The 25,143-nt window shown below is 42.1% G+C and overlaps 1 protein-coding gene across 1 annotated transcript in view; it reads right to left on the minus strand.

Moving 5' to 3' along the window:
- Positions 1-25,143, minus strand: part of ldb3a (LIM domain binding 3a) — a 141,059-nt gene that overhangs the window by 36,933 nt on the left and 78,983 nt on the right. The window contains exons 7-12 of the mRNA XM_068020366.1: positions 24,300-24,313; positions 20,741-20,932; positions 17,896-17,932; positions 17,104-17,195; positions 16,192-16,272; positions 2,359-2,467 (exon numbers count right to left, since the gene is read on the minus strand). Coding sequence (XP_067876467.1) covers positions 2,359-2,467; positions 16,192-16,272; positions 17,104-17,195; positions 17,896-17,932; positions 20,741-20,932; positions 24,300-24,313 — 525 coding nt within the window. The remainder of the gene's footprint in view (positions 1-2,358; positions 2,468-16,191; positions 16,273-17,103; positions 17,196-17,895; positions 17,933-20,740; positions 20,933-24,299; positions 24,314-25,143) is intronic.

The following is a 25,143-nucleotide window of genomic DNA, read 5'->3' on the forward strand; positions in this document are numbered from 1 at the left end:
AAATCCTCTCAAACTTATTTCAAGAGGTTTTAAATAGGCTATGTTGGGTAAATTTGGCCAGTGTGTGCTCCCAGCTTGGACCCTCGTTCTCTGGGACTGGTAGGGGTAGAATTTACCGCAGTGTGTTACTTCTGGTAACACCACTCCCAACTACTACAGGTTCACTGCGTGAGGAGAGGATTGCTTGCTAATTGTGGGCAAATTGTGCCACCAATATCTGGCATTGCAATCTAGTGAATCTGAATTGGGTTTTTATTTATCCAGGATTTGTAGGAATTGGAGTGTGTGTCCCAGTGCACTACTTAAACAGTAATTTCAATTAAACAGAGATGGACAAAATTTTGGATTGTTTCTAGATCATAAAGAACAGTCTAGAGTCTTATTTAATTAAAGGAATTATTGATCAGAAGCCAAGATTTTCTCCTCTCCCATACCCAAACAATTTAGATGGAAGCCTCTTCAGTTCAACATAAAGTCAGTGGAGTGTATTTTCAACTTGGAAATGGAAATGAATATCAGTGGTTTCTATAACAGTCTGTAACATCAGTTTTACACCCAGGCAGCAAGTTGAAAATCTACCCCAGTGTCTCTTAGTGTACATCAGACTCAGGCACCAGATTTATAGCAGTATTCTCACCTTAACAAGTGTGTTTTGATTTCTTTATATCAGTAGAACACCTTACAATAGAATAGCAGAGAGCATGAATGAAATTGAATGGGAAGAGGTCACAAAGCCTAGTCCTTCCCAAGAACCGTACACTATTTGTCCTGTCACCACCATAGATAAAACCGTACCCACCCCACCCCATCCAAGAAACACCCCACTGAAATGTATTATATTGCACAGCATTAAAACTCACTCCAATTCACTTCTACCATCTTGATCATATAATTAACAAGTAATTTGAGACTGCTGGTTCTGGACTCCTGATGCTGAAGGCAAACCTCTAGATTGTACTGTTTCAGAATGGATAAGAGAAACACAGTTGGGAGCTTTGCCTGAAACACTGGGAACCACGATATGTGGTTCAGACTCCCTTGGATAGTTCAAGCGACTGGTAAGGTACCCAAGTAAGACCAATTGACCAGCTCCCTTGGTGCTGTTCTCAGTTCCACTGCAATAGCTGGAACCAAAAACTGCCAGAACACAATGCACACCACAACACCCACTGAAACTGCCCTGTCTCTACCATCTCACATGCATCTCACCCCTTGAGCTGGTAGATTTATGCCATTAAATGCATGTGACTGCTTACCTTCATCACATACACTGGACCCTTTGGAGTACACCCAGGAAGCACAGAGGAGATATCCTGTAGCACACAACACACCTGCCTACCCAAGAGCAATGGTGCTCAGAGTTATGAAGGAAATTACAAGACCCTTTGTGTGCTGAGAGTAATCTGGTCGACATGATTAAAAAGTAGTAACATTCAGTGTTCAATCTCTTGCAATGGTACGTCCAATAAGTGCAAAAGCACAACATAATCCACATTAATTCATGCTAATCAGATGTATTATGCACAGGATATTTCAAATAGTCCTGAATCAATAACCAAGAAATTAGACAGAAAAAAAAAAATCACAAGAACATAAAGGTCAAGGGTGAAAAAACGGTCACTGGCCCGAAACGTGTCCTTTTAGTACCCACTCTTTCATCCTAGCATGAAAGCCGTTTGAAAGTACCTAAAACTGGCAGATTATTCCAGATATTTATCATTTTTTAACATTGGATTTACATTTCTTTTCATTAGTTCATATTTCTAACCTCTAATCCCATCATTTTCTTGTTGAAGGCATTGAATATTTTATGTAATTTAACAAGGTCTCCCCTTTAACAATCGTCTCTTTAGACAATATAGCTTAAATTATTTTAATCCTCATAGCTCTTCTCCTTACACAAGGAATAATTCATGTTGCTCTTCTCTGCACTCTCGTCTGTACTTGTGTATCTCTGGTAGTGTGGCAGTCGGAACTGTACACCAAGCAAAGTCTGCTTAGTGCATTGTCCAGCTTAGATTCACCTTGTGGACTGATGTCCCGCTGTTATGACCATGTATCCCAGAATAGTTACCTTACCTCATTTCTCCACAATGGGACTCCACTCAACACTTTCCTAGTCCAACATTGGCTCAAAGGTTCACCAGCCCTTATTAACTCTGAACACTTAATGCATTTCTACCACTTTTCTTTGTCCAGAGACACTGTCCTGTACATGAAGACCCATGGCAGAAACTCGCGACCCTGAATAGACGTCATCCTCAAATCCAGGGGTAGCCGACAATGGTCCTGCATAAAATATATTCACAGTGTCATTTTGAACCCAGCCTCATTTCCTATCCTTTACCGGTTTATTACCCAGTCCTGCACTCTGCCTGCATTCCTGTGCCTCTCTGCTGAATTAGAAGCCTTTCATATGGAACTTTGTCAAAACCTTCTGAAATGTCAAATAACAGGGGACGGTTTCCTGTGTACAATGAAATCAAAACGCTTTTTATAAAAGAATGTGTTTACATGTTGCTGCAATGAGCACAGAGGAAACTTTCCCACATTGGAGGGAACTGCTCGGTCTGTCTCTAAGGTCCTCAAAGTCTCGGAGGTTTATGTTATGATCTTCGCCTTCTAGAACCATATTGACTCTATTATGCTATTGTTTTACAGGTAATCCACCAGCATGCCCTCTCATTCCAACTACACTGCAGTCAGGAGATGGCAGGCTGCTTCCCAGACGAAGGACAGGAAACACTAAGGTTGCATTCAAGGCATCTCTAGAACAGGTTAATGAAAACCTGAGAAGTCACTGGTTCACAACAGGCTATGTGTGGGGAGATAAAAAGAGGCTCGGAAGGGGAACCAGTAACAGTACAATATACCATTCCCCTGCACACAAAGGTAAAGTCCATCAATTGGGGAATTTAAATCAGGATTTTCAGTCTTGAAGTAAGAAAAGCTATTTCGCAAGGCATCAGTGGGAGTTCATCATGTGGATGTTGGCTGAAAAACTGGAGTTTGATGTGACGCCCCCTATGGTCAAACAGACCAGCAGTTCTCACTGTATAACTTCATATATCCAATACAACCACTTGGGTGAGATATCACAAGGCTTAACAACAATGAATCTTTAACACAACAAATGTGGGTGACCTCAGGAGCGGTTGAGAGAATTGCACCTGCTCTGCACCCCCCACCCCCAAAAAGTCAGATAATACCTTGTATCAGCAGTAATAAGACATAATTTGAAAATCAGATGCTGTTTGCCATCTCTGACCTGTAAAAAAAAAAAACTTTTGCTTGTCGTTGTGCATTTTCATGTGATCTGAACCTCAGTGACCTGAATCACAGATGCTGTGCAGCTTACAGTGTTAAAAAGACCAGTTTGAAATAAAGCAGACAATGGGCTGAATTTCGCCATTAACAGGGAAGTCCCGCCGCCAGGGCGGAAAGCGGGAGGCAACCCCGCTTCGGCCGGCAGCAGGACCCAGGGCAGTGGTCAATTAAGAGGCCGCCACAATGGCAGCTGTCCAATTAAGGACTGCGGCCCGCACCCAAGAGCTTCAGCCTAATCAGAGGGCTGACAGCTCAGCAGCACTACTGCTCGAGGTGGCCAATACTGAACCTGCAGCTCCAGGGAGAGGGTGCCTCAATGTCTGGGTAATTTGGGTTGGGGGGTAGCTGGAGCCAGGCAGGCTGGCAGGCCTGGCGATTGGGGGGAGGGGTGCGCGATCACTGAATGCCAACTGGATGCCACAAGGCTGGCCATGGCGCTGGGGTGGAGAGGAGAGCCCTCTGTGGGCTATGGAGTACCCAAAAAGGAGGGTTCCCCCCCACCCGGAACCCACTTTGGGAGGGGTAGGGGGGGCACCAGGTTTCACTGGGCAGTCTCCCAATACAGCAGCAGGCCCTCCTGATGCGAGCAAAATGCTAGTGATCCTTAATTGGCTACTTAAGTGGCTCAATTGGCTTGTTGGCAGATAATATGGCATGGCAGTGGGAAGGCACTGGGCTTTCCTCCCGGCACCTTCCCCTGCCATTTTGTCAGCCCTCCAGTCTCCCAGCCCTTCCTTAAAGGGCCCTGAAAATTCAGCTCAATGAGGAGAGGGACAGACAGACAGACAGAGAAACACACACACACACACACACACACACACACACACACACACACACACACACACACACACACACACACACACACACACACACACACACACACACACACACACACACACACACACACACACACACACACACACACACGGTGTGCGCATTAATTACCTGGTCTCAGCAGTTTCGAACCTGTGCTCCATCAGGCTACCAAAGTGAGGGAGGGTGGTGAAGAGACAGGCAGCGGTGAAACCAGAATTATAGTTATAAAAAAAAGTGAAAGTGAGAAGCAAGTGAAGCAATCACAGCAGGAAAACCTGGCAGCTTAAAATAACAAACCAACTGAAAAAAAAAGGGCTCCTGCAGAATAACAGCCTACTTGTTGATAAAATATGGAATATTCCTTCAGATAACATTCCTGATTCACTCTAGCATTTGACGATCCATTTATATGCTCCCTATGGATGACCCAGGAGAATAGAAGGATGTATTGTGTGTGATAGAAGGATGTGATGGAGGAAAAGGGATGGGTATTAATAAACTGGATGGATAAGTGTTGGTGGACTCCCACCCAATCATCCACAAGGTTGACTATGTCAGGGAGGGGGAAGGCTCATATCTGGATGATTAAGCATACGAGAACAAAAAGATAGCAAAGAGAACATTCTCCTCAATGCCATCACTTTCCAACAGCTAGATACAGAGTTTGGTGAAGGCCTGGGAGCAAGGTTTCATCCTCTCCTACCACAATGTAACTTCTATGGTTATTGTTTGCCTAATGTTTGTGTACGTTACAGACATGATATCCACCTAAAAATGTAACCGTGATCTGTTCTTGCACTGTTACTGGGATAAACTTTCTTCTGCTATAAGGCCCTTGTTGTGGGAATCAGTTAGTCCACTGAAAGGGATATCAGCCTCTGTGGCTGAGGGAGAAGCTGGTATTTCTCTGCAATGGTCACAGGAATTGTTTCATCTCCTGGAGAGATTTTCTTTTTGTTCTGAGAAAACTCTTGGTCTCACACTATATTTCAGCACTGATGCTACACCTGCAAGAATGCTTAATGGGAGCACACTCCAGGGCAGCCTTGGGAGTTGTAACTTGTTGGAATTCCCCACGACAGTGATACAGATACCCAGGGACCTACATCCAGTGATATGCAGCAGATTCAAAAGCACCTCCTCCCTCATGAAATTCATCCACAGTGCTTCCCCATATTGCAAAGTCAAATGCCAGGAGGTGAGGCAAAGCATGAGTGGAAGAATGGTTTGAAAATTATTAACCTCCAATGATGCACCTCCACATCATAAGATGTAAGAATGTAAAAATGGAACTAAAACACTTCTATTTTTTTTTAAAAAACCTTTGAATGTCCAGTTTATATTTGAAACGTCAGACAGCCCAGCCAAAAATAACAGTTTGTCAGTTTTCAAATAAGTTGGTCAGCTTCAGGAACTGGTGCTTATGTAATTCGTAAGATGCATCAAAGTGCAATATAGAAACACCCTTTTGTGCTTCATCAGCATAACTGGCCATTGGCGATGAGATATGTTTGAATCCATGGGAAACAATTAAAAGAAAACTGGTGAATCAAAATAAAATTCGGTGAACATGTGCAAGGGTGCTGAATGAATTACAATTCCATGCAACCTACCAAACACATGATTAGTTGACACACAAAAAACACACTCACCATAAAATGATATTTTAGACTAATTTTATTTCCGTGGTGATGACATTCATGGAAAAAAAAATCAAACAGCCAAGACAGGCATCGTGGTGTCAGCGATTCTTCAGGCTTCAAGCAGCATTAGGCCTTTGGCTCACTACCTACCAATCCCACCCTCCATTGCTAAGGTGAACTACATGGGCATGTGTAGGAAAGTGATCGTGAACTAGCTGGGTGTTAATGTCGGGAAAGTGGAGTGAAATGACATTTTAAGCAGTAAAAGGCTCAACATTTGCTGTAAAGGACAACTGGGATGGAAATCAAAAGGCTGTTGTTAGAATTTCAGGCGGTGACAAAAGGTGTCAAAAAGGCACCTCCAGTTGTTCTTTTGGAGATACAAATGGGAGATAAATTGCTCTTGGGCTCTAATGCAAGAGGAGCGATAGTGAGTTGACAGCCCACTCAATTTCCTTTGTCACTGACTTCAATTTGAATGAAAAAAATCAGTCATGGTGCAAAACGGGCTTCGGATTCGCTATTGCCCGATTCATGTGATAACCCAAGACCCTGTTCTTACCCCATTATTTTGAAGCATGTCACCCCATCAACAGCTTGTAGACCAACATATTTGGGAGAACTTATGATTAAAAATAAAGACTGAAAAAGTGTTTCGGCTCCAAAGCCAAGAGTTTCACCATTACAATTGTTCAGAATGAAAAACTACCATTTTCTAGCAACAGCCTTAAATGGACATAGACACAGCCAGATACAACACAGGACAATTCACCACAAATAGACAATACCAATTACTATACAGAGTAAAATGAACAAGCTACAATAATCCGCTTGGAACACACCTGAGGTCTTAAAGTTATCCGGACAAACAGAAATCCTGCTCATGTAAACTGAACTGTCATCCAAACAGGTTAAACTGATTGGTTGAGGTACCGAACACAACAAACCAAATTGGATATTTCAAATATTTAAATTGTATTTTTATTCCTATTGTCATGCCAATTTCCAAGTGATTGACTTGCTTTAAATACCTGTATCATGGGTAAAGCATCCATGGAAAACAAACTATAGTTAAATGACTGGTTAGTTTGGATTTGAAATATCCAACTGGAACAAACAGAAGAAGGAAACGTGTTAGAGAACTGAAGAGTTCTACAGCTATCAATCACAAAACACAACTTTGGTTAAAAACTGTAACTCAGGTTCTGAATAACCACCAATACTCCAGTGGGTAAAGACACTGCCAGGTGCAGTACTGGGCCAAATACAACCGAAGGGCTCGGGTTGAATCCCCCAGCATGTGTGGAGTTAGCTGATGAGAAGCAGGTCAGCCATCGGGTATTTACAATTGGACCCACCTCAAGGGAGGGAGAGAATAATGAAGATCATCCAGGGTCTGTGCTCCTGATTATTTAATCCAACAACTCTTGCCGGAAAGTGCACTTGTCGATGGTTGGGGAGGGCAGGATCAGGCTCAACTGTGATGCCACCGGTGGTCAAAAAGGTTACACGTAAAGAATGTCCATATAGACAAGGTACTGGAGAATGGCCAGTATCTGAGCAACTGCATAACAAGAACCTCTAGTGCAGGGTGCTGAAATCCACATCTCAATTCCCAAAAGGCTACCCCAGGAGCACAAATTCACTGGTAATTAGGCTAATTGAAGTTACAGGGCAACAGGATACCGACCCAACTGTCCTGGATGCAGGAGTGACTGAGGGTACAGCATCCTTGTCATGTGTTCTGCCAACTGATTGTTGGGCACATTGGAGCTTATATTAAATTGGCTTCAAACTGGGTACTGGAGATTTTGAGCATTGACAAACTTTGCTGATTCAATGTTGTCATTAATTTGTGTCCCAAAAATTAAAACTCCTGAGATAAAGGAGTTGGTTGTGTTTTGTGATTGGCCCATAGAGATGCAGTATCTCTCTGCTGGCCTACAAAAGGCTACATTAAATACAAAATTTAAGATCTAGAAGATGCCCAGTTTCCTGGTTGCTGCAGAATTCTACACACTTTGTTTATATTGTTAATTTTTACCTCTTCACTCCAGAGAATAAGTTCATATCTGATAACTGTCAAATTTGAGATTTTGTCCACAATTTTTAAGTTTATTTAAATTTCTCGAGAGCAATTTCATCCACCATATGTGGATGCATTTATGTAGCAGCATTGCATGGTCTGGGTCATACAATTTTTCTGTGACTGCCATCAACACTGCTGTGTAATTAAAGAGCATTGACAGTGATCTAGGCATGACCTTGCCTTGGTTTCCCCCAGTCATTCCATCCTATCAGACCTTCACCTTACCCTACACAAGATGGACCTGTCACAACATGGTCCAAGATTACCTACTTTACCTCATGGCCCCTCTCAGAAATAACAAAACTTATTCCTTCACTACCGTGACTGAACCTCTCAAAACTCAAGATACAGATTCCAAGAAGAACAAGTTCTGTTGAGGGCAAGCTTTATGTTTTTAAAAAAAAGTTAAGTGAAGAAATGAGCCTCAGAACACACAGGCCACAGAAGAGATACTGCGAAAGCCAGCATTATTCACTAAATGGAGAAGTGACAAAACTACAGAGAGAGCCAACAGCTGCTGAAAGGGAAGGTGAGAAAGGTAAGATTACAGCTTATTTCATGCTGTTTTTAGTTCACAACTATTTTAGAGGCAGGTAAAGCCATATCTGTCTTTCTCAGCCACTGCAGTTAGAGGCAGGTCCCACGCACAGGAGGGCTCCAGCCGAGGCCCATAGCTTAATCTGCATTTGAGCCTGCTTGCAGTCTTAACATAGGGAAATAACTAACAATCTCCTGGGAGGGGAGGGGATGGCATATTACTGCAGACAGGAGCATGGAGCAGGGTCACAGGTGAGGGAAAGGCTATCATGGCAAATGTTAGATACAGAATGACTCCAAAAGTGCACTAAACAGTCTGTTAAAGCATAGGATATGTACAAGCAATAGAAAGATAAAAAGCCAGAGCTGCCAGAGTTTAGCAACAGCATACATGAGCAAAAACCGCAGAGAAGGCCGAGCAGGACAAAGCATACAAAGCAGCAGCTTACAATACATACAGGGGGAGAATTTTTCATGTACACGCGGATACTAGGGAGCCTCAGAAACCCGGCCCCATCATTTTCTATTTAAACAAAATACAAAACTCCTATCAGCATTTCTCCAAGTCAGTATGATGTTTTGCCAGTGGTTGCCATGACTGTCATTACATACATAAGCAAAACCAAGGCAATGTGGCGAGAGTTGCTCTTTTGGTCTCCAACTACTAATTTGTTTTGATGTTACTAAGGTCCTTTCCCAACTAATTTGCAAACCATCCCACCTCAACACCGCCAAGTTAAAGGCTAAAGCAATACAGAATAAAATTGTGTCTACTGGAACTTGTACTGAAGTCCTCAGCCAATTTAAATCTTGCCCCCACCCCCACCCCCGCTCCCCCAATCTTTAATTTCTTTACTTATTGGCGATTTTTCCCCCTCATTTAAAGTGAGGGAAATAAACCACATTCCATATCTGTCATTGAGCACCAGCTTCAAGAAAAGGAATGGCACAGGTCAAGCGCAGGGTGAACGTTCCTGGACTCCGTGCCGATGTATTTCAACTCAAAGCTAAAAAAAAGGCCTCACTTCCTCCAATCAGTTCAGTGCATTCCCCTTCTTAAAAGGGGAAAAATAAGGAAGAGCCTACAGATACACCAGGAAGTTTCAGCAAGGTGGTTAAGGAGTTGTGCCATCAGCTTTCCAAAGCAGCCATCTTTTAGAAGCCCAAGTACAGGAAATGGTTTTGCAGAGTTACAACACTAACACCAACTTCACAGTAAAATGCAAAAGGACAGGAAAACAATGAAGCACAGATACAAAGACGGATGGAATGAAGATACCGCTCTCAGACGGAAAGGAACCCCCATTTACTGCTCCCCAAGTTCTGGATGAACACCATTTGGGATAATATGCACTCGTCAGAGTGAAGAACATGCATGTCTTTTTATATCGAAACTACCTAAAGAGAAAATCACTCCAGTTCAGCGCTTTTCATGCTGGGTCTGTGACAAGTAATGTGTGGTACACATAACCCACGTCCTGTGATCATCTATTCAAGGTTATGGTATGCTTCCCAGGCAATGATAGTGGCCAATTTATGTTGTCCCATTAGTTTAAAAAAATGCTTTCACAAAGAAAAGCAAAAAGATATTTTATACAAAAAGTGATAGATATTTTTGAAAAAGTCACCATGATTCTTTTAAGAATAACTGCTACAAATTGGTTTAATTAGCAATGAATGATGGAGATATTAAATCTAGGTAATGGGAAAATTTGAGAAAATTTGTGTAGATCGAGCATCATTTCTTCATAGATGACCAAGACATTGTCTGACAAACTTTAAAAAAAAAATGATGATATGGTTAAATAGTCCAATGCAACTACAATGTTGCTCATGTCATGAATGAGGAGACCTGCTTTAGGGTCTTGATTCTGGGGAGAAGGAAGGGGTAGGTGTGAGTAGAATGAAGAAATTAGATGTCAATGTCTGCAATGATTTTAGGCAATGAAGCAATTGATGATGACATGGAGGCAGAAAAAGCAAACCTTTTGGGAGGAGGTCAAGCACCAAGGGTCACCCCCGCATCCACACACCCACACACACACACAGATACATGATCATCAACTCCCGGCATGCACAGCATGCAGTCAGTAAGCACCTTAGCCAGCCATGGAGGCATCCAGCAGAAATTGGGTTAGTTTTTGGTTTGGAAAAGGGACAGCCCATTGCAGATTGGATATTTCCCTATGTCACAACCAGACAAGCAGTTTACCTGACAGGCCTCTTTTTGTTTCAGCTGTCGCCATGGAACAGAATCTTCAAGAACACATTATTTGCACAATTCTGAGGAAGTCTATTTGCCCACGTGTCACACCTGTAGCGCTTACTTGTGTCCATTTTATGAAAGAAAGTCCAACCAGAATTTTAAGAAGACTACCTCTCCCTTTGTAATGTCTCTAAGTTTATTCATGACTTGTTTGGAAGCAGTTTTTCTTGTTTCTTAGCTAATTGGTCAACAGCATCCTTGAGAACGGCCCTGAGTCGGGAGCTTCGCCACAGCTGTTGCAAGAATGTCCTTTCAGTGGGGCAATGTTTCCCAAGCAATTTGACTGCATTTGTTTTTGTGCTTTGTTGATATAGTGTCCTGTCAAAATTTAGCACTCAATAAAGTATCCTGCCCTGAAGTTAGCTATTAAAAACACTGGTAAACAGCACAAGCAGTACCAGCACTCAAACCTTTAACACCTGGCTAAGAGTCTCACATTTACTGGAATGCATCTACAGGGCAAATTCTTTGCATTACTCATTGGGACCTTCATTTTGAAAGCTCAGTTTAATATTTAACCTGCACTCCGTATAAATGGGATGTGTTTATATTACAAAACACAAGGCAATGGCCCCACTTCAGTCTCTGAGGATCCCTTCCAAATCATGATGGTGCAATCTTTCAACTGGGAGCTACCTCACTGTCTGGTGATGGGCTCTCCACTAACATCATGAATGTAAATAACTGCTCCATAAAGAAAGAGCTCCCTCTCGAACTGGTTTAGAGTTTAAATTGTTTTTTTTTTCTTTTTAAAAGAAGTTAATTTCCCCAAAATTCAAAATAGCTTAATTTAATTTACTTTTGTTTAATTTTCTTAAAAAAAAGAAAATATTACGATTTGCGGTTTAAGTGTCTGTTTATCAGTTGGCATATCTGTCTAAAAGGTGGCCTGGCAGTACAGCACCACATCTCACCCCTCATAGTGCATTTTAAACCAAGGAAGGGTAGCAACATTCCACACAGATTATCTGAAATGAGCAGAGTTTACCTTTGCCTTTAGGCTCAGGTTCTGTTACCCATTTTCACAGAATCTGAGGGTTTGCTGCAGCTCACTGTCAGTCAGAAACCTTTAATGGCCGTACGAAATCTAAATGGATATCAATGAAACCTTAAAAGCCTGTACTCATTCCCATATAAGCCTGCCATGAGTAGACCAGACTTTACACTACAGGCTAATACTGCTCAGTGCTTTCTCCATGTTCAAAGTTGGAGCTGGATTGAAGACTCATTATGCACAAGGCTGAAACACCATTTAAAAAGGCACTCTGACTGGTGGACCGTCCAAACATCTCGAACCAAAACTAAGACTCAAACATTCAATTAATTTGTTGGTGTTCTAACGCATTGACTAGGATTGGAATGATCCATTAAAATTGTTCTGAAATTAATTCACTAAGAAGGTCTTCATACATTAAAAATATTCAGCAAATATTGTGCCATTGTTACACAATGCCAAAGCACAATTTCCAAGGTCACTGTAAGAGCTCACTTCAATAGTTACTTCCATGTTCCATACCTTCTCTTGACCTCCTCCTGTTTCAGTCTGATCGTGAAGTAAGTATTGAGGAGGTGCTCTCAACAGAGGGAACTGTGCTTGTGCTAATGTGATACTCAAAGAACTGTAGTTTACAATCACATTGCATGAAGCGCTGCCAGTTTGAACTTGGCAACGTGGGTGACAGTTAAACTATGTTTACTCCATAGGTGGGGAGCTGGTAATGAGTTAACTAGCAGGCCAAATCTGAATGAAACTCAAAATGTAAAGTTAGGCTGAAGCGAGACATTCTAACCCAAAGTTAGAAGGAAGTAACGTTAAAGTTTCAAAGGAAGTAACGTTTCTGTACAAGTCGTTATTCCCATGAACCGATCTGCTGGCTCCTCAAAATGTGAGAACCCCTATCCTCACCCACCTCCACTCATTCCCTGACCTCCAGTGTTATGTTGTCAAATTCTCATCCTCAAGTTCCTCCATGTCTCTCAAACTTCTCTTGCCCTCCATCACAAACCTTCAGCTCTTCCAACTCTGATCTACGAGTCCCTCTCATTCCAATCCACTACTGGTGGTAAAGCCTTCATCTACCTTGCTCCTGCCACTTGGCATTTTCTTCCTCCCCCCTTTTTGGCTTTGCTGTCCCAATACATTACTTTCTGATCACCTTCCCTAATGCCTTCTCAGTGTCTATCCCTTGCCCTATAAAACATCCGTGTGAAAGTTGCTATATAAAAGCAAGTAGCGTTAAAAAAAAAAGGACACCTACACAAAATAAACCCATACACACGTATGCGCACACACACAAATGTTTGGTCAGTCCACCATTATGCCAAACAGAACAGCTATTTTACTTTAATGTTTGTGTCCAATGCTGGTCAATAATACCATTTTAATGCATTTTCAAGAGACAGTACCTCTTTGGGTCAGCCAATTTATATCAAGTCTTATATCAATCAGCTCATCTTGAAATATCCCTGGATTCTAGATTTAAAGCCACCACTAGGTTTTCATTCATCAGATGGAAAAAAAACAAAGTCAATCCAAGCCTTACTGGTAACCATAGTTACAATGGAAGCAGCAACAAATTGAAGATCAGTGGAGCATTCCTGGAGATTCTCCAGAGTACAGTCAGAGGGGTGATCAACATTACCAATCTCTCACTTGGGGTCATGAAATGATACAATAAACTGTAATTGAACAATCAACCAAGTTAACTTCCTACTGAAACGATGACTGTCAGCATTGCTTCAAGCCTGTGTTCAGGGCCTGGTACTGATTTTCTTTGAGAATTGGATAATCCAGTTGTTGCAACATTAAGGAAAGGCTGAGAGAAGTTTGAGAACCTCAGGCTTCCTGTGGAGCGGGGGAAGGAGGGGGAAGAGGGGAGGCCTAATTTCTCATTTTAGGATATTAGAACATCAACCTTCTTTGTACCCAGTGGCAACAGAAAGGGTATAAATTTTGATTAGCAACATTTACCTATGAGAAATTATTGCATTGATACTACAATCCCATGTGCGCTACTTTTACAACATTGACCTGAAGCAGTGAAACAGTTTAAACCACATATAAAAATAAAGCACACTGTAGTGTAATAGGAGACCATAGAGCATGTACACAGAAAATTTGTCGACTATAATTTCTACCGTCTTAAATCATCTGTCATTGCAGACGTGGTGGCTTCACCTTCTCAACATCTGGGTAACGACCCCTTTGTAGCTCCCAACTCAGGTACTGTCTCTTTAATGCAACTGCTAAAGAAATTAAACTGATGAACAGTCCAATTTCAAATAATGGGGTTGTGATTCTTAGTGAGTGTCTCAGTGCTAGATCTAATCAGTATAGAAAGAGACTGGAAGAAGATCTAATTGTCCTTTTTAAACTTGTTTTTTTTTTATTTCAGAGAAAAAGTGCTGGTATATACAGAGAAATTGGAAACCAAAGCAGCCAAGCACAGAATACAGAAACGAAAGGATCACACCCTTCCTTTGACCAAACAATCTCACTATACCAGAACCCAAGTTGTACATATTACTCGTCTCCAACCTACTGGTCTCCTCATTCACAAACTATCGTATTAACAGGCCATGGTTGCAAAGGATGATCAGGGACTATGGGAAACTGCAGATGCAGCTCAGACCCCAGAGCCATTTACACAAGGTCCCAAATCACCACTACAAGGCAGTGACTACTTTTTAAAAAGAAAGACAAGATATAACACACCTCACTTATATTTTGCAATTCAGCAGATTAAATGGGAGGGGGGGGGGATTATTTTCTCAGAAGATGGCGTTTCCTACTTTACAATTCTTTATATAAAGTATTGCTTTCTCGTCTTAATCAAAACAGTGTAAATATGAAACGTCAGGGCTGGGTTTTACCGACCTCCCCCCCCCGACGTCAGCTTTCATGGCGGGGGTGGGGTAGACCGGAAAATGCCTCCGGGAGAGGGCCGCCACGCACCCCCGACGCCGAGATGGCGTTGCCCAATATTACTGGCGGTCGCGAGGCCTCGTGACACTCTCTTCACCCCCCCCCCCCCCCAGCCCACCCCCACCCCGCCACTTGGTGATGGGATCCCAATTTGAATATTTAAATAAATTAAAACGATTGATTTGCTGAAGCTCACGTTGCAGCCAGATGTAACATTGTGATGTTCGGTCCGGCAGCCTGCAATCCCGTGCCTTCAGGGAACGTCATGGGTGTAGAGGATGATTGGAAGGGTTGTAGTTGAAAGTTTGTGGGGGGGGGGGGGTTAAAGGTCAGATGATAACGGTAAGTGTTTGTGGGGGGGAGGGGGGGGGGGGGGGGAGGGCAAATAATTAATTTAATTGTTGTCGGGGGCAGGGTGTGACCGGAGCGAAAGAAATGTATTTATCTATTTTAATTCAATTTATCTTTAAATATTTAAATTAGCCAGTAAGGCGGACAGCCCTTTAAAAATGGCGTCAGCACCTGCACACAGGCAGCCAATGCCATTGTCGATGACGTGATTGGGGCGAAGCGGCCTGCCCAGTGGATGCAAATGAGCTGCCGCACGCAAGACTGCGGCAGCTCTCCGGCATATGACCCGTGCAGGCGGGCTGCCGTTTCTCAAAATCCAGCCCGCAGCGTGAACCTCATCTTGACAGATCAGGAATGGGATCAAGTGCTGAAGTAGCTGATTTCAGATAGGGTGATGGGTGCTAGAATTTACCTCACTGCTGTTGGGTCAATGAAGGGTGGGGAAGTGAAGTAGCGGGGAGGAAAAACCAGCAGATAGGTTTGTCTCTTCTGATCACCATCTAGTGACCCAGGCTGCAAGGTCACGGATGTGGGTGTCAGGAGCGAACTGTAGGTCTCACAGTGTTGAAAGGCTTGCTGGCAATCAATCACTGTTGAGACTCAGCCCTGGTGAGCTGGCATGAGGAGTTAGCAGGAGTACTATAGGCAGAAGTGGACCAGAGCATGAATCAGTACCTTCAGCAGAGAAAGAGAGAAAATAGGCAAAGGGTGGAAATATATCCCACTTTCACTGCAGAATTTTCTTGGCAAAATCGCAACAAGATGTGTTATAAATTTCTGATGCAGTCGTTCCTCAATCTCTCTATCCCAGTCATTTACCTTCAGCTCAATCTAGCTTCATTTTACATATAACCTCCAAAAGTTAAATAAATGATGATACACTTGCAATTTCCCCACTTCTGAAGGAATGCTCACACAATACAATTACCACAGAATAATTCTGCCTAATCTGGTCACTGGAAGTAATTTTAAAAAGACTTTTTGGATCACTATAATATATATTCATCCAAATTCATTCTAACAGCCCCTCATCTTAAGTGTCTAAAAGAAAAGAAATCTCCATGTAATGGGGATTTTGATTCAATTGTCTGGTTGTACGGTTTGTCTTCTGCCTTTACTGAGCTTGGGTCAGGGGACACAGCTCTCTGTCCGAATGCAGTGTACATTATCCAGACATAGTGGGATTCAGCATGGTTCCCCGTTTCCCTTTTCAGTTCCATGCCCCAATCTTAAATACTCGTTGCAGAATATGAATCCAATAAGAAACCCAGACTATAAGCTGACGTTCCTGCCATGCTGGGCTGCTTTGCGAGAGAACCTAAGCAATAACATAACAACTATTTAAACAGAATGTTATGGGAATACTGCTCAACCTCTGCAATGATTTGGAGTATGTGGTGGGAAAGAGGGTGGGCGAGCAGCATGCAACAGCTGCACCTGAAACTATTGGTTAAGTAATTATTCAAATGGACAAATAGCAGCCTGGTGCTTATATCCTGTCAGGCTTAGGCAGGACAAGGGATTGTGGGTAAAGGTTGTGGTGGTGACGAGCACCAGCAGTAAATAAGAACAAGGTTTTTCCATCCAGCTACCTGTGATTTGGTACGATAAACCAATTCAGCTTTCAAATGAGATGCAATGTGTTGTCCATTGTGTTATGTCCCCGAAAATCATTCCCATTTTCTTCCAATCCTTGACCTCCCCTGAAGGCTCATTATCTGACCTACTGTCAGACTCAACTATGTTCTGTAAGCATTCCCTCAGGCTAGACAATTAGATTTCCATCATTGAGCCAGCAATAGTCCTTTCAAACTGCACTCTTTCTCAAACACTAAGAAGCTCACTATTAATTCCCTAACATTTCTTTGAAAGGAATTCAAAGGTACAGAATCTGACTCTTTATACAGAAAAAGGACTTTTAGCATTTTATTGGCAGAGAAACCTTCATACATGGAGAAGTACTGTGCTGCTAGGAGCACTACAATACACGAGAGAAGGGATATAAGGCTAAGGACACTCAACAAGCACTTTATTTAAAGATTCAATGTTCTCACACTACTTTTTTATAGTCACTATTACAGTAATATGCTCTTTTTCTTTGTTTAGTAATTCTATCGTCAAGTGTCTTATTACACGTGGGCAGTTTAACCTTTAATATTAAGGATCTGTGCAGACAGACCATGATGCCATTTGCGCAATTTGGTAAAGCGTGGACCTTTTACTTCATGTTCAAACTTTTCCCTGTGGCATAGAGAAAGAGAGAAAGAGAGAGGAGGAGAAGAGTAAGGGATTAGGGAATATGGCCTCCACTCTCCTGACCTTATAACAATATAACACACAAACCAACTAATGCATTACACAAACGACAAGGCCTAAAAAATCCCCAATTCATCTCTTGCTGCAACAACAAAGACAGGAAGATGTTTTGCACATTGGTTTCTGAATCATTAAGACCGTTAAAATGGCAACCCTTTACACATCAAAAGAAGCTGATCATGTGTTAGCAGAAAACGAGATATGAAGCCTAAGCAATTCCCACTCATTAGTCTCAATTTGACAGACCACATTTTCTAGGAGGACGATCGTTTGGGTAGCACTGCAATATAATACCAATGCCTCACTGTGGTCTACCAAAGCACAACTAACCCATTAAAAAATGTGCACTTCGAGAATGATCCCCTGTAACTGTCAACACATACCCACACCTACAGAGCCCTAGTTGTCTGTCATAAGCAGAGCTAGGTGTAGAATATTCCTTGTCCAATTTCAAAATTTTCAACCCAAGGTTGAAATTAATTATGTTATCTTAATAACCCCACATTTCTAAAATTAACTAACGCTGAGTGTATTGCTAAGCTTATCATATGAACGATTCAACAGTAAAATGCCTGAAGTATGTGTTCAGTCGGCCAAATGATTGCTGCTGTTGCGAGAAGCCTACCTTGATCTTTTCATAGCATCCTCATCTGGATCTTGCACTATAAAACAAAAGATGTCAATGAATTACCATGCCCAGTGAAATAATTTACATCCACAGAGCTCCAAGTTAAACACTGATCCTAATGATCTGTTTAGTCTGGGTGTTTCAATAGAAGATGAAAGCTATGCCAGTTCTAAACGTCTGAAGGTTGTCTTTTATGAAACTTAATCTCGGGGACAGGTCTAACCACTGTCAAATCACAACACATGAAAAGCTTTGGCAGCAATTTGGAAGAGACTACAAAATCTGCCCAAAGAGCAGATTTGGTGAATACTGTTATCAGTCAGCTTTATCGCAACACCATTCACTAATTAAAGCATGGAAGACTAAAGTAAACCCTGCATCCTGTTGAGCTAGATTTGAATACAAGAGGATAAAGGGTTATGTCCAATCAATTGCCCCACCCAATCCCAGAGAGAGAAAACCATTCTGCTCTCTTCCTGAGCTGCACTGAAGCCAGGATCCAGCAGTTTATCATATTGGACCATCCAGTTCCATTAGAAACAAGCCCAGGATGTCAATGAAGGTGTCGCAGTCCTGCTTAAAGAAGGGAAGAGGAGACCATCTAAGACGAGAAGTTCATGGTGAAAAATTCATGACGTACATTAGAAAGGGCCTGTTAGATCAGATATACAAATGCAGGATTTACTCTTGCAGTTTGACAGAAGTCTTCCATTTCTGTTTTCAAGTATATTTATTTTGAGTGGTTTACAACAAATAACTCAGAAGTTTTAATCTTCAGAATGGAAAATGAGTAGTTTAAACAATGTACTTAAAAATAAAGGGTGCACAGAATATATTACACTGCACTCCTGTTAACTTGGAGACCTGTTTATGAAAAAAGACAGATGGATGGAGAAATGGAAGAACATTTATAAAAATAAATCACTTTATTAACCAAATCTTTACCTTTAAGTTCTGGCCTATGCCAGGATTTTAAAAACTTATTTTTGGGTGGAGAAAGAGTACAATTTCAGAATTTTGACATAAAAATGTGTAGTAAGTGCAGACCTGTAGCTTTCTCCTGCTAATATTCCTCTGCTGTTAATTTATTAAAGCCCCTCAGTGCCTGCTCACTCGTGCACTCTGCACCACATCCCATCACAGCAAGAATGGTACATCTGCTGCAACGTGGCTGGTAACTGGGATGCCTGCTGGAACTGTACTGGGTCCCTAACTGGCGATGACTTCCATACATGCATTGCTTAGATGTTAGTGCTCATGTGACACTCAAGCATCCATATGACAAATGAGCAAATGGAGCTTCTTGGTTTCAGCACCACCCCACAATTTCAACTCTTCCTACCCCCAATTCGTAATATCTCTTCGAGTCCTCAATCCCCACAAGTTGTGTCCCCTTTCTGCTACCAAGACACAGGTGGACTACTGCTAGTCTTGCTCTTAAACTGTTTCATGGAACTTGTAACAGATTCTAGAGGAGTTCTTCCAAATGCTGGAGGAGAGCAAAGATCCTAGTTATTTACATTGACACTACTGTTTGCACTTGCCTCCAGCTCACTAAAAGGACATTTACTCATCCCCATCATTTACCCTTTGAGCACTGCAGTACAGAAATCATCAGGAACACTTTGCAAATTGTTGTCGATAATAATTACCCTCAGCCCCTTCGTAGATTTCTTGGGATTGAACTGGTTTGTTTCTGCTGCTTGGTGCCTGGCCTCATTACCATGTCACCAGCAAGGTTCAGATATCAAGTGGGTGCCATATTGTAGCTCACCAGTTCTGTAAGGGTGGAAGTCATGTGCCAGCCAGTGGGTCGGTCCTGGTGGGAAGGGGATGGGGGTGGGTGGGCTTGAACAGGGCAGCAGCAGGCAGGCTGTTAAACATTTGCTCCCATACCATCACCAGTGCTACTATATAACTGTAGTAGTGTGGAGAAGCATTGGCCTCCTGGTTTGAATATAGTGAGCCTGTATGCTCATACATCTGCAAGTCTGTTTTGCTCAGGTTGCAACAGATGACTTAAACCTCCATCAGCCTGGAAATTAACAACACTTTGGCAGTCAAAACCGTTGTACTTAAGATGGCTTGAATGTTACACAGATGTCAGACGTCAGTCAATGTGTTCCCATTCCTCTTCTCCTGGGATCTTGCTATATCCCCTAGAAACTGTTAATAAAAAAATCTACTACTTTAAAGATAATTAGTTGGTGCTTTTCATTCAAGCAATAAACATTTTCATAGATCGTAGAAGGAGGAAATGACCCAGCTTAATCCAGTAGACATGGTAAAGTATTTACTCCCATTGAGCAATCCCAAGTAAGGTGCAGAGTAAAGCTCCCTCTACACTGCTCCATTAAGCACCTTGTTTCAGGTATAGTGTGGGTTAGATTGAAGTCAAAGCTCCCTCGGCACTGGTAAGTCAAGCACTTACAGATCAGGCACAGAGTAAAGTTCCCTCTTCTCTGTCTCATCCATGAAGCACTTCTGGATCAGTTGCAGTAAAGGTTAGGTGCAGAGTAAAGCTCCTTCTACTCTGCCTCACAATAAGCTTCAATGCCAGCTGCACAGAAGCACCTCCTACTGCACTATTTCCCATAGGGAGACTGATCATTTAGTTTAGTGTCAATCACAGGTCACTTCATTCTGTTGGCCTGTACCCAGTGAACACTGGGCTAATACTACATCAGTTCACTTCATTTAGCACCAGCCGAAAGAGAGAAGACTTTTATTTCACCAGTCTAGGCTGGATCTAACCCCAAGTCTCAACAGTAACGTGGCAGCAGAGTGCACCTTTCACTTCTCCCTATTGAACTTAACAGAATGAAAGCTTCGCTATACTTACAGTATTGTGTTCCAGTCATCTGAGCAAGGACGCGGAAAGATTTGGACTGCAAATTGGCAGCCCTGCGTGTCCACTCATCCAGCTCCTGCTGGTGAGTCTGATGGGGCTTGTTAGTGTTACGAATAACAGCCTGGTAGACTGGAGAGGCACTGTCGACTAGAGCATCTTTAACATGTAGGTTACTGCAATAACAGAGAGAGTTTCATTTTACAATCACACATCCTAACCCCCAACCTATCGCTGAGAGTGCCACCACTGGCAACCCCAGTCTGTGGCAGAGTATACTCAGGTGCAGCAAGACATTTTCTAGCTCTTTGTTAGGCAACTCAGTTCTAAGAGTCTGTAGGATTCCCTCTAGTCAATAACAAAACTTTTTTTTTTTGACAAGGATTCAGAACCCTGGCATGTTCTGCCATCTTCTCTCTCCCAACTGCAGCTGACAAGAACGTTGAGTAAGCCCTCGCAAGGCCTGTACTGGTGATACGCCAAAGCAGGTCACTGGGAGGACTACAATGGTATCCTGGGACGGTTGCCCTCCAATTTAAAGCAGGCAATCTTTGCTTGTCGTTTCCTCTGGGATGCTCAGGGAGAAGGTGATTCCCTGACACTATGTTTCAGCTCAAACACATTATGTTACCATTTATCTGCTTTGCAAAAAATATGATTTAAAAGTACCAATGTGCAAAACTGGATAAAAACAAATTCATGTTCTAGATTTTTGAAATCCACCAAGCCTTGTATCAGTAAGCTTGAACTAAAGTCTAAATTCCAGTCATACCCAGATGTTAGAGCCAGGATGGTGTAGTTGGTGACTTTACTGCTGGACATGTGGTTTATGAATACATTGATGGCCCATTCAAAAACCAACAGAATGGAATTAAACAAACCAAATGGGAGCTAAAAAAACTCCACACAAATTTAAGGTGGATCTCACGCATGCTCCCTCTCCTTGCTATAGGTTTCAAGACAAAAAGCACTGGCTGGTGTGGTACCAGGAAATACTAGTCTATGCTGAGTTAGCTGGCATTTCCCAGGGTAGCAGTAGGGGCGCCCCTAAACAGGGAAAGAGAAAATCTTCAGAATAAAATAGTTACTCCTCCCTTCCCTCCCCAAAAATGTTGTATGCCAATTATTCTTAAATATATATCTGGTTCCATGAGAGATATTCCAATCCTATCCTCAAAAAACGTATCTTCAAAAAAAAAAGGAGGCATTCAGTTTTCTTTCTCATTCTCTACAGTTCGTATATGCACAAGTTAAAACTTCTACAACAGCAGTGGTTCCATTCAACTACTTCGCATCTAATGACTATGGTGAACACCCTCGCTTCGCACACCCAGTGCCCAGAGTCAAGTCCCAGTGGCAGCCGACTGTTAAATGGGCAATAAGTCTAGCGGGCAGGTGGTAGGCTGAGTGAAGCCACTGGAGTTGTGCAGGAAGGTGGAGTGGTGGTGGTAGGGGAAACTATTATCTCTAAATGGTGAATCCTGTGGGCTTAATAGAGTGGCATTTCTGATGGTGGTTGTGGAGCAGTGAGTTGGCCATCTTACTCAGTTGTCATGGTAACCGAGGGTTTGGCAAGCAAGGGGGAAGAAAGAGAATATAGGAAATATGGAAGATGAAAAGTTATGTGGAGTGTGAGATAACTTTATATAAAGTCAATCTTGAAGTCTTTTAGTCAGGTACTCACCTCCATATCATATCATGGTCACCTGTTCATCTGTTCCAGAATGGGGCTCATCAGCTGGTTGTAGATGGCTCTAAGGACAAATTGTAGCCAAGTGGCCACATTCTTCTAAGTTGCCTATGGATGCTCACAGATAACACGCCTCACTGCCCTACCCCTTCGTGCAGGAGCCAATGAGCAGGGACACGAGCACATTGAGTGATTAACCAATTAGGTCCAGAGTTCAGAAACCAAGTGTACTTTTTGTACCAATCATTAAAGGTGAAATTTTAATGCTCCCCATTTTTTGAAAGGGGTGGAGATGGGGATAGGATTCCACAAGAAATATGAGCAGGAATAGGGTATCTGGCCCCTCAAGCCTGCTCGACCATTCAATAAAATCATGACTGATCTTCTACCTCAACTCCCCTTTCCTGCCCTATCCACATTTCCCTCGATTCCCTCAGTGTGCAAGGACATAAGAAACGGAATGTGTGTAATCACGATGCTGCCCTCTGCCGTGTTCATCCAGTGCATGCCCATTTTGTTCCTGAAGGCAAAACAACCCACTGGCAAAGAAAATAAGTTGCCTTCCCCTTGAGCCAGGGATTAGGAGTTTGGATCCAGTCTCAGCTCATGTTCAGATTTGCTCCCTTCCCCATAGTGTAATTTCATTCACCTATAATCTGGGCCTTAGTCATACATGTACAAGTGAGGATCCTAAACTGAATCAGGCCCAGATATTTCGTACCTTGGAAGGCAAATTATTCTTTATCATAAACATGCCAGGCACACTTGAGCCATCTAAATGGAATACAGAGTTTATAGTTATGATACAACTTTTTAAACTATGCTAAGTATTGAAACTAAAAGTGGATTGAAAAACATTGCTGGATTGGACTAAGAGGCAGTAAAGAGGACCATGAAATATTACAAATAGCTGCCAGTCTCGGCTTTTTAGGCCAAAGAACATTAATAACAAGCTGGGACCTTGAAGTATTGAGATACTGAAAATTAAATCCAGTCAGTATTTTACAGTCACTAAGGGGCTGAGAATCAGGACTGAAATACCAGATTAAACTCCAAAATAGAAGTAAAACTGGATTCCATTGAGTGCTGGGACAATTGTCAGTCAATGCAACCTTCATGTATACGTCACTTAGCCAAACCTTCCTTAGTAACCAACAGTCAGAAAAGGACTGAGAAGAAGAATTGTTGTCAATGAAGTGGTTAAAGGAATGTTTGCACCTCAGGTAGTGAAGTATTATAGTCAGTGTGCGTTATATGTGACTCAAACAAGAACAGGCTACAAGTTTTATGTCTTCAGAGGCATCCCTCAAACATCGCAGTTTTGCCGTATAACATACTCAGTCCACCATCAGCAGCTGATAGATAGCTCTGTGCTCTACTGACTTGTCCCTTAAAGAAACACCCACTAGTTCACTCTCAGTGACGGTCACTCAGTGCATGCAGCCAGCGCATGTTTTGCATTCTCACCTCCCTTCTTTAAATCACTTTTGCCTAACGTCCCAGTCCTATTTGGTAAAGAAACTGGCTATTAGTAATGCTCAGCTGTTGCCACTTCATGCATAGACAAGCTTTATCATCAGTTTGTTGGTATAAACTTCAGTCTTAGAGTGTCTGTGACTTCCTCTGGAAGATCAATGACCTCAAGAAAAAACCCACCAACCTCTTGTCTACAGATTTTATTATAAAATTGTTCAGCCCAATTGTTTGACAGCATGACAGTGAAGCCCTATCGCTATCCTCTTCAATAGGGATCATCAGAAAGCCAGTAGGTACACAGCAGTAGATCATAAAACAACTTCGCAACTGATTTTACTTAATTCACTGTACTCGTTTCACAGAAATAGTTAATTTCCATTCAGCAGATGTCAGTAGAATTACTAAGCGATATTAGAATATCACACTCTTCCAAAAATATGTATGTAATAGATTAATTTGGAAAGGACATTCCTTTATAATGGGGGTCAACAGACTGAACTCAAATTTTCAGTCTCTAGCAATGCTACATAACCCATTCCCCTCTCCCCATTGTCCCTGTAGATGACATGACAGATTCCCAGTGATATCTTGTTGCATTTCAGAAAATTGTGTCCCTTTGACCATACTTGTGCTTTTTGACAACACAAACTTTTAGTTGCAAAGGTCGGGCTAAAAGCACATCTTTCTGCCAATTGGTAACTGACTGTTTCTTTTGAGGTAAATGTACTGTGATGTTTTCCCCCACAGGTACAAAATCTTTTGATTAAACAACCTGTCATTGGTTGCACCAAACGTTCCACAAAACAGGCTCCAACCTTTTACTCAAGACATTCTTGAGTGCATTCCTGATTACAGTCCACTCCAAAACGTCAGAGCAATTATATCGTATACAAAAGTTAATTTTGTCACAGGTTGGTTCTAAGCCATGACACCAAACGCTGAACGTGATAGTTAGCTCATGGTTAGAAAATATCACAATCAAATGAATTTCTGGCTTAGGTAGCGAGAGTCAAGAGTCCAGGGACAACCTACAGACTGGCTCGATGTTTTTAATATATAAGTATATATTACACACTCAATTCAACATTCCATGCAACATTGTGGGGGAACTGTAAGGGCAGACATCAGCATTTTAGGTTTACACTGATTTTTAACAACTTCAATCATGTGCAAAGAAATTACTGGAAAAATAACTCATATACCATAATTTTTCTGGACAATATTTGTACTC

Source organism: Heterodontus francisci, chromosome 42 (assembly GCF_036365525.1).
Source record: "Heterodontus francisci isolate sHetFra1 chromosome 42, sHetFra1.hap1, whole genome shotgun sequence".
Taxonomy (NCBI): Eukaryota; Metazoa; Chordata; class Chondrichthyes; order Heterodontiformes; family Heterodontidae; genus Heterodontus; species Heterodontus francisci.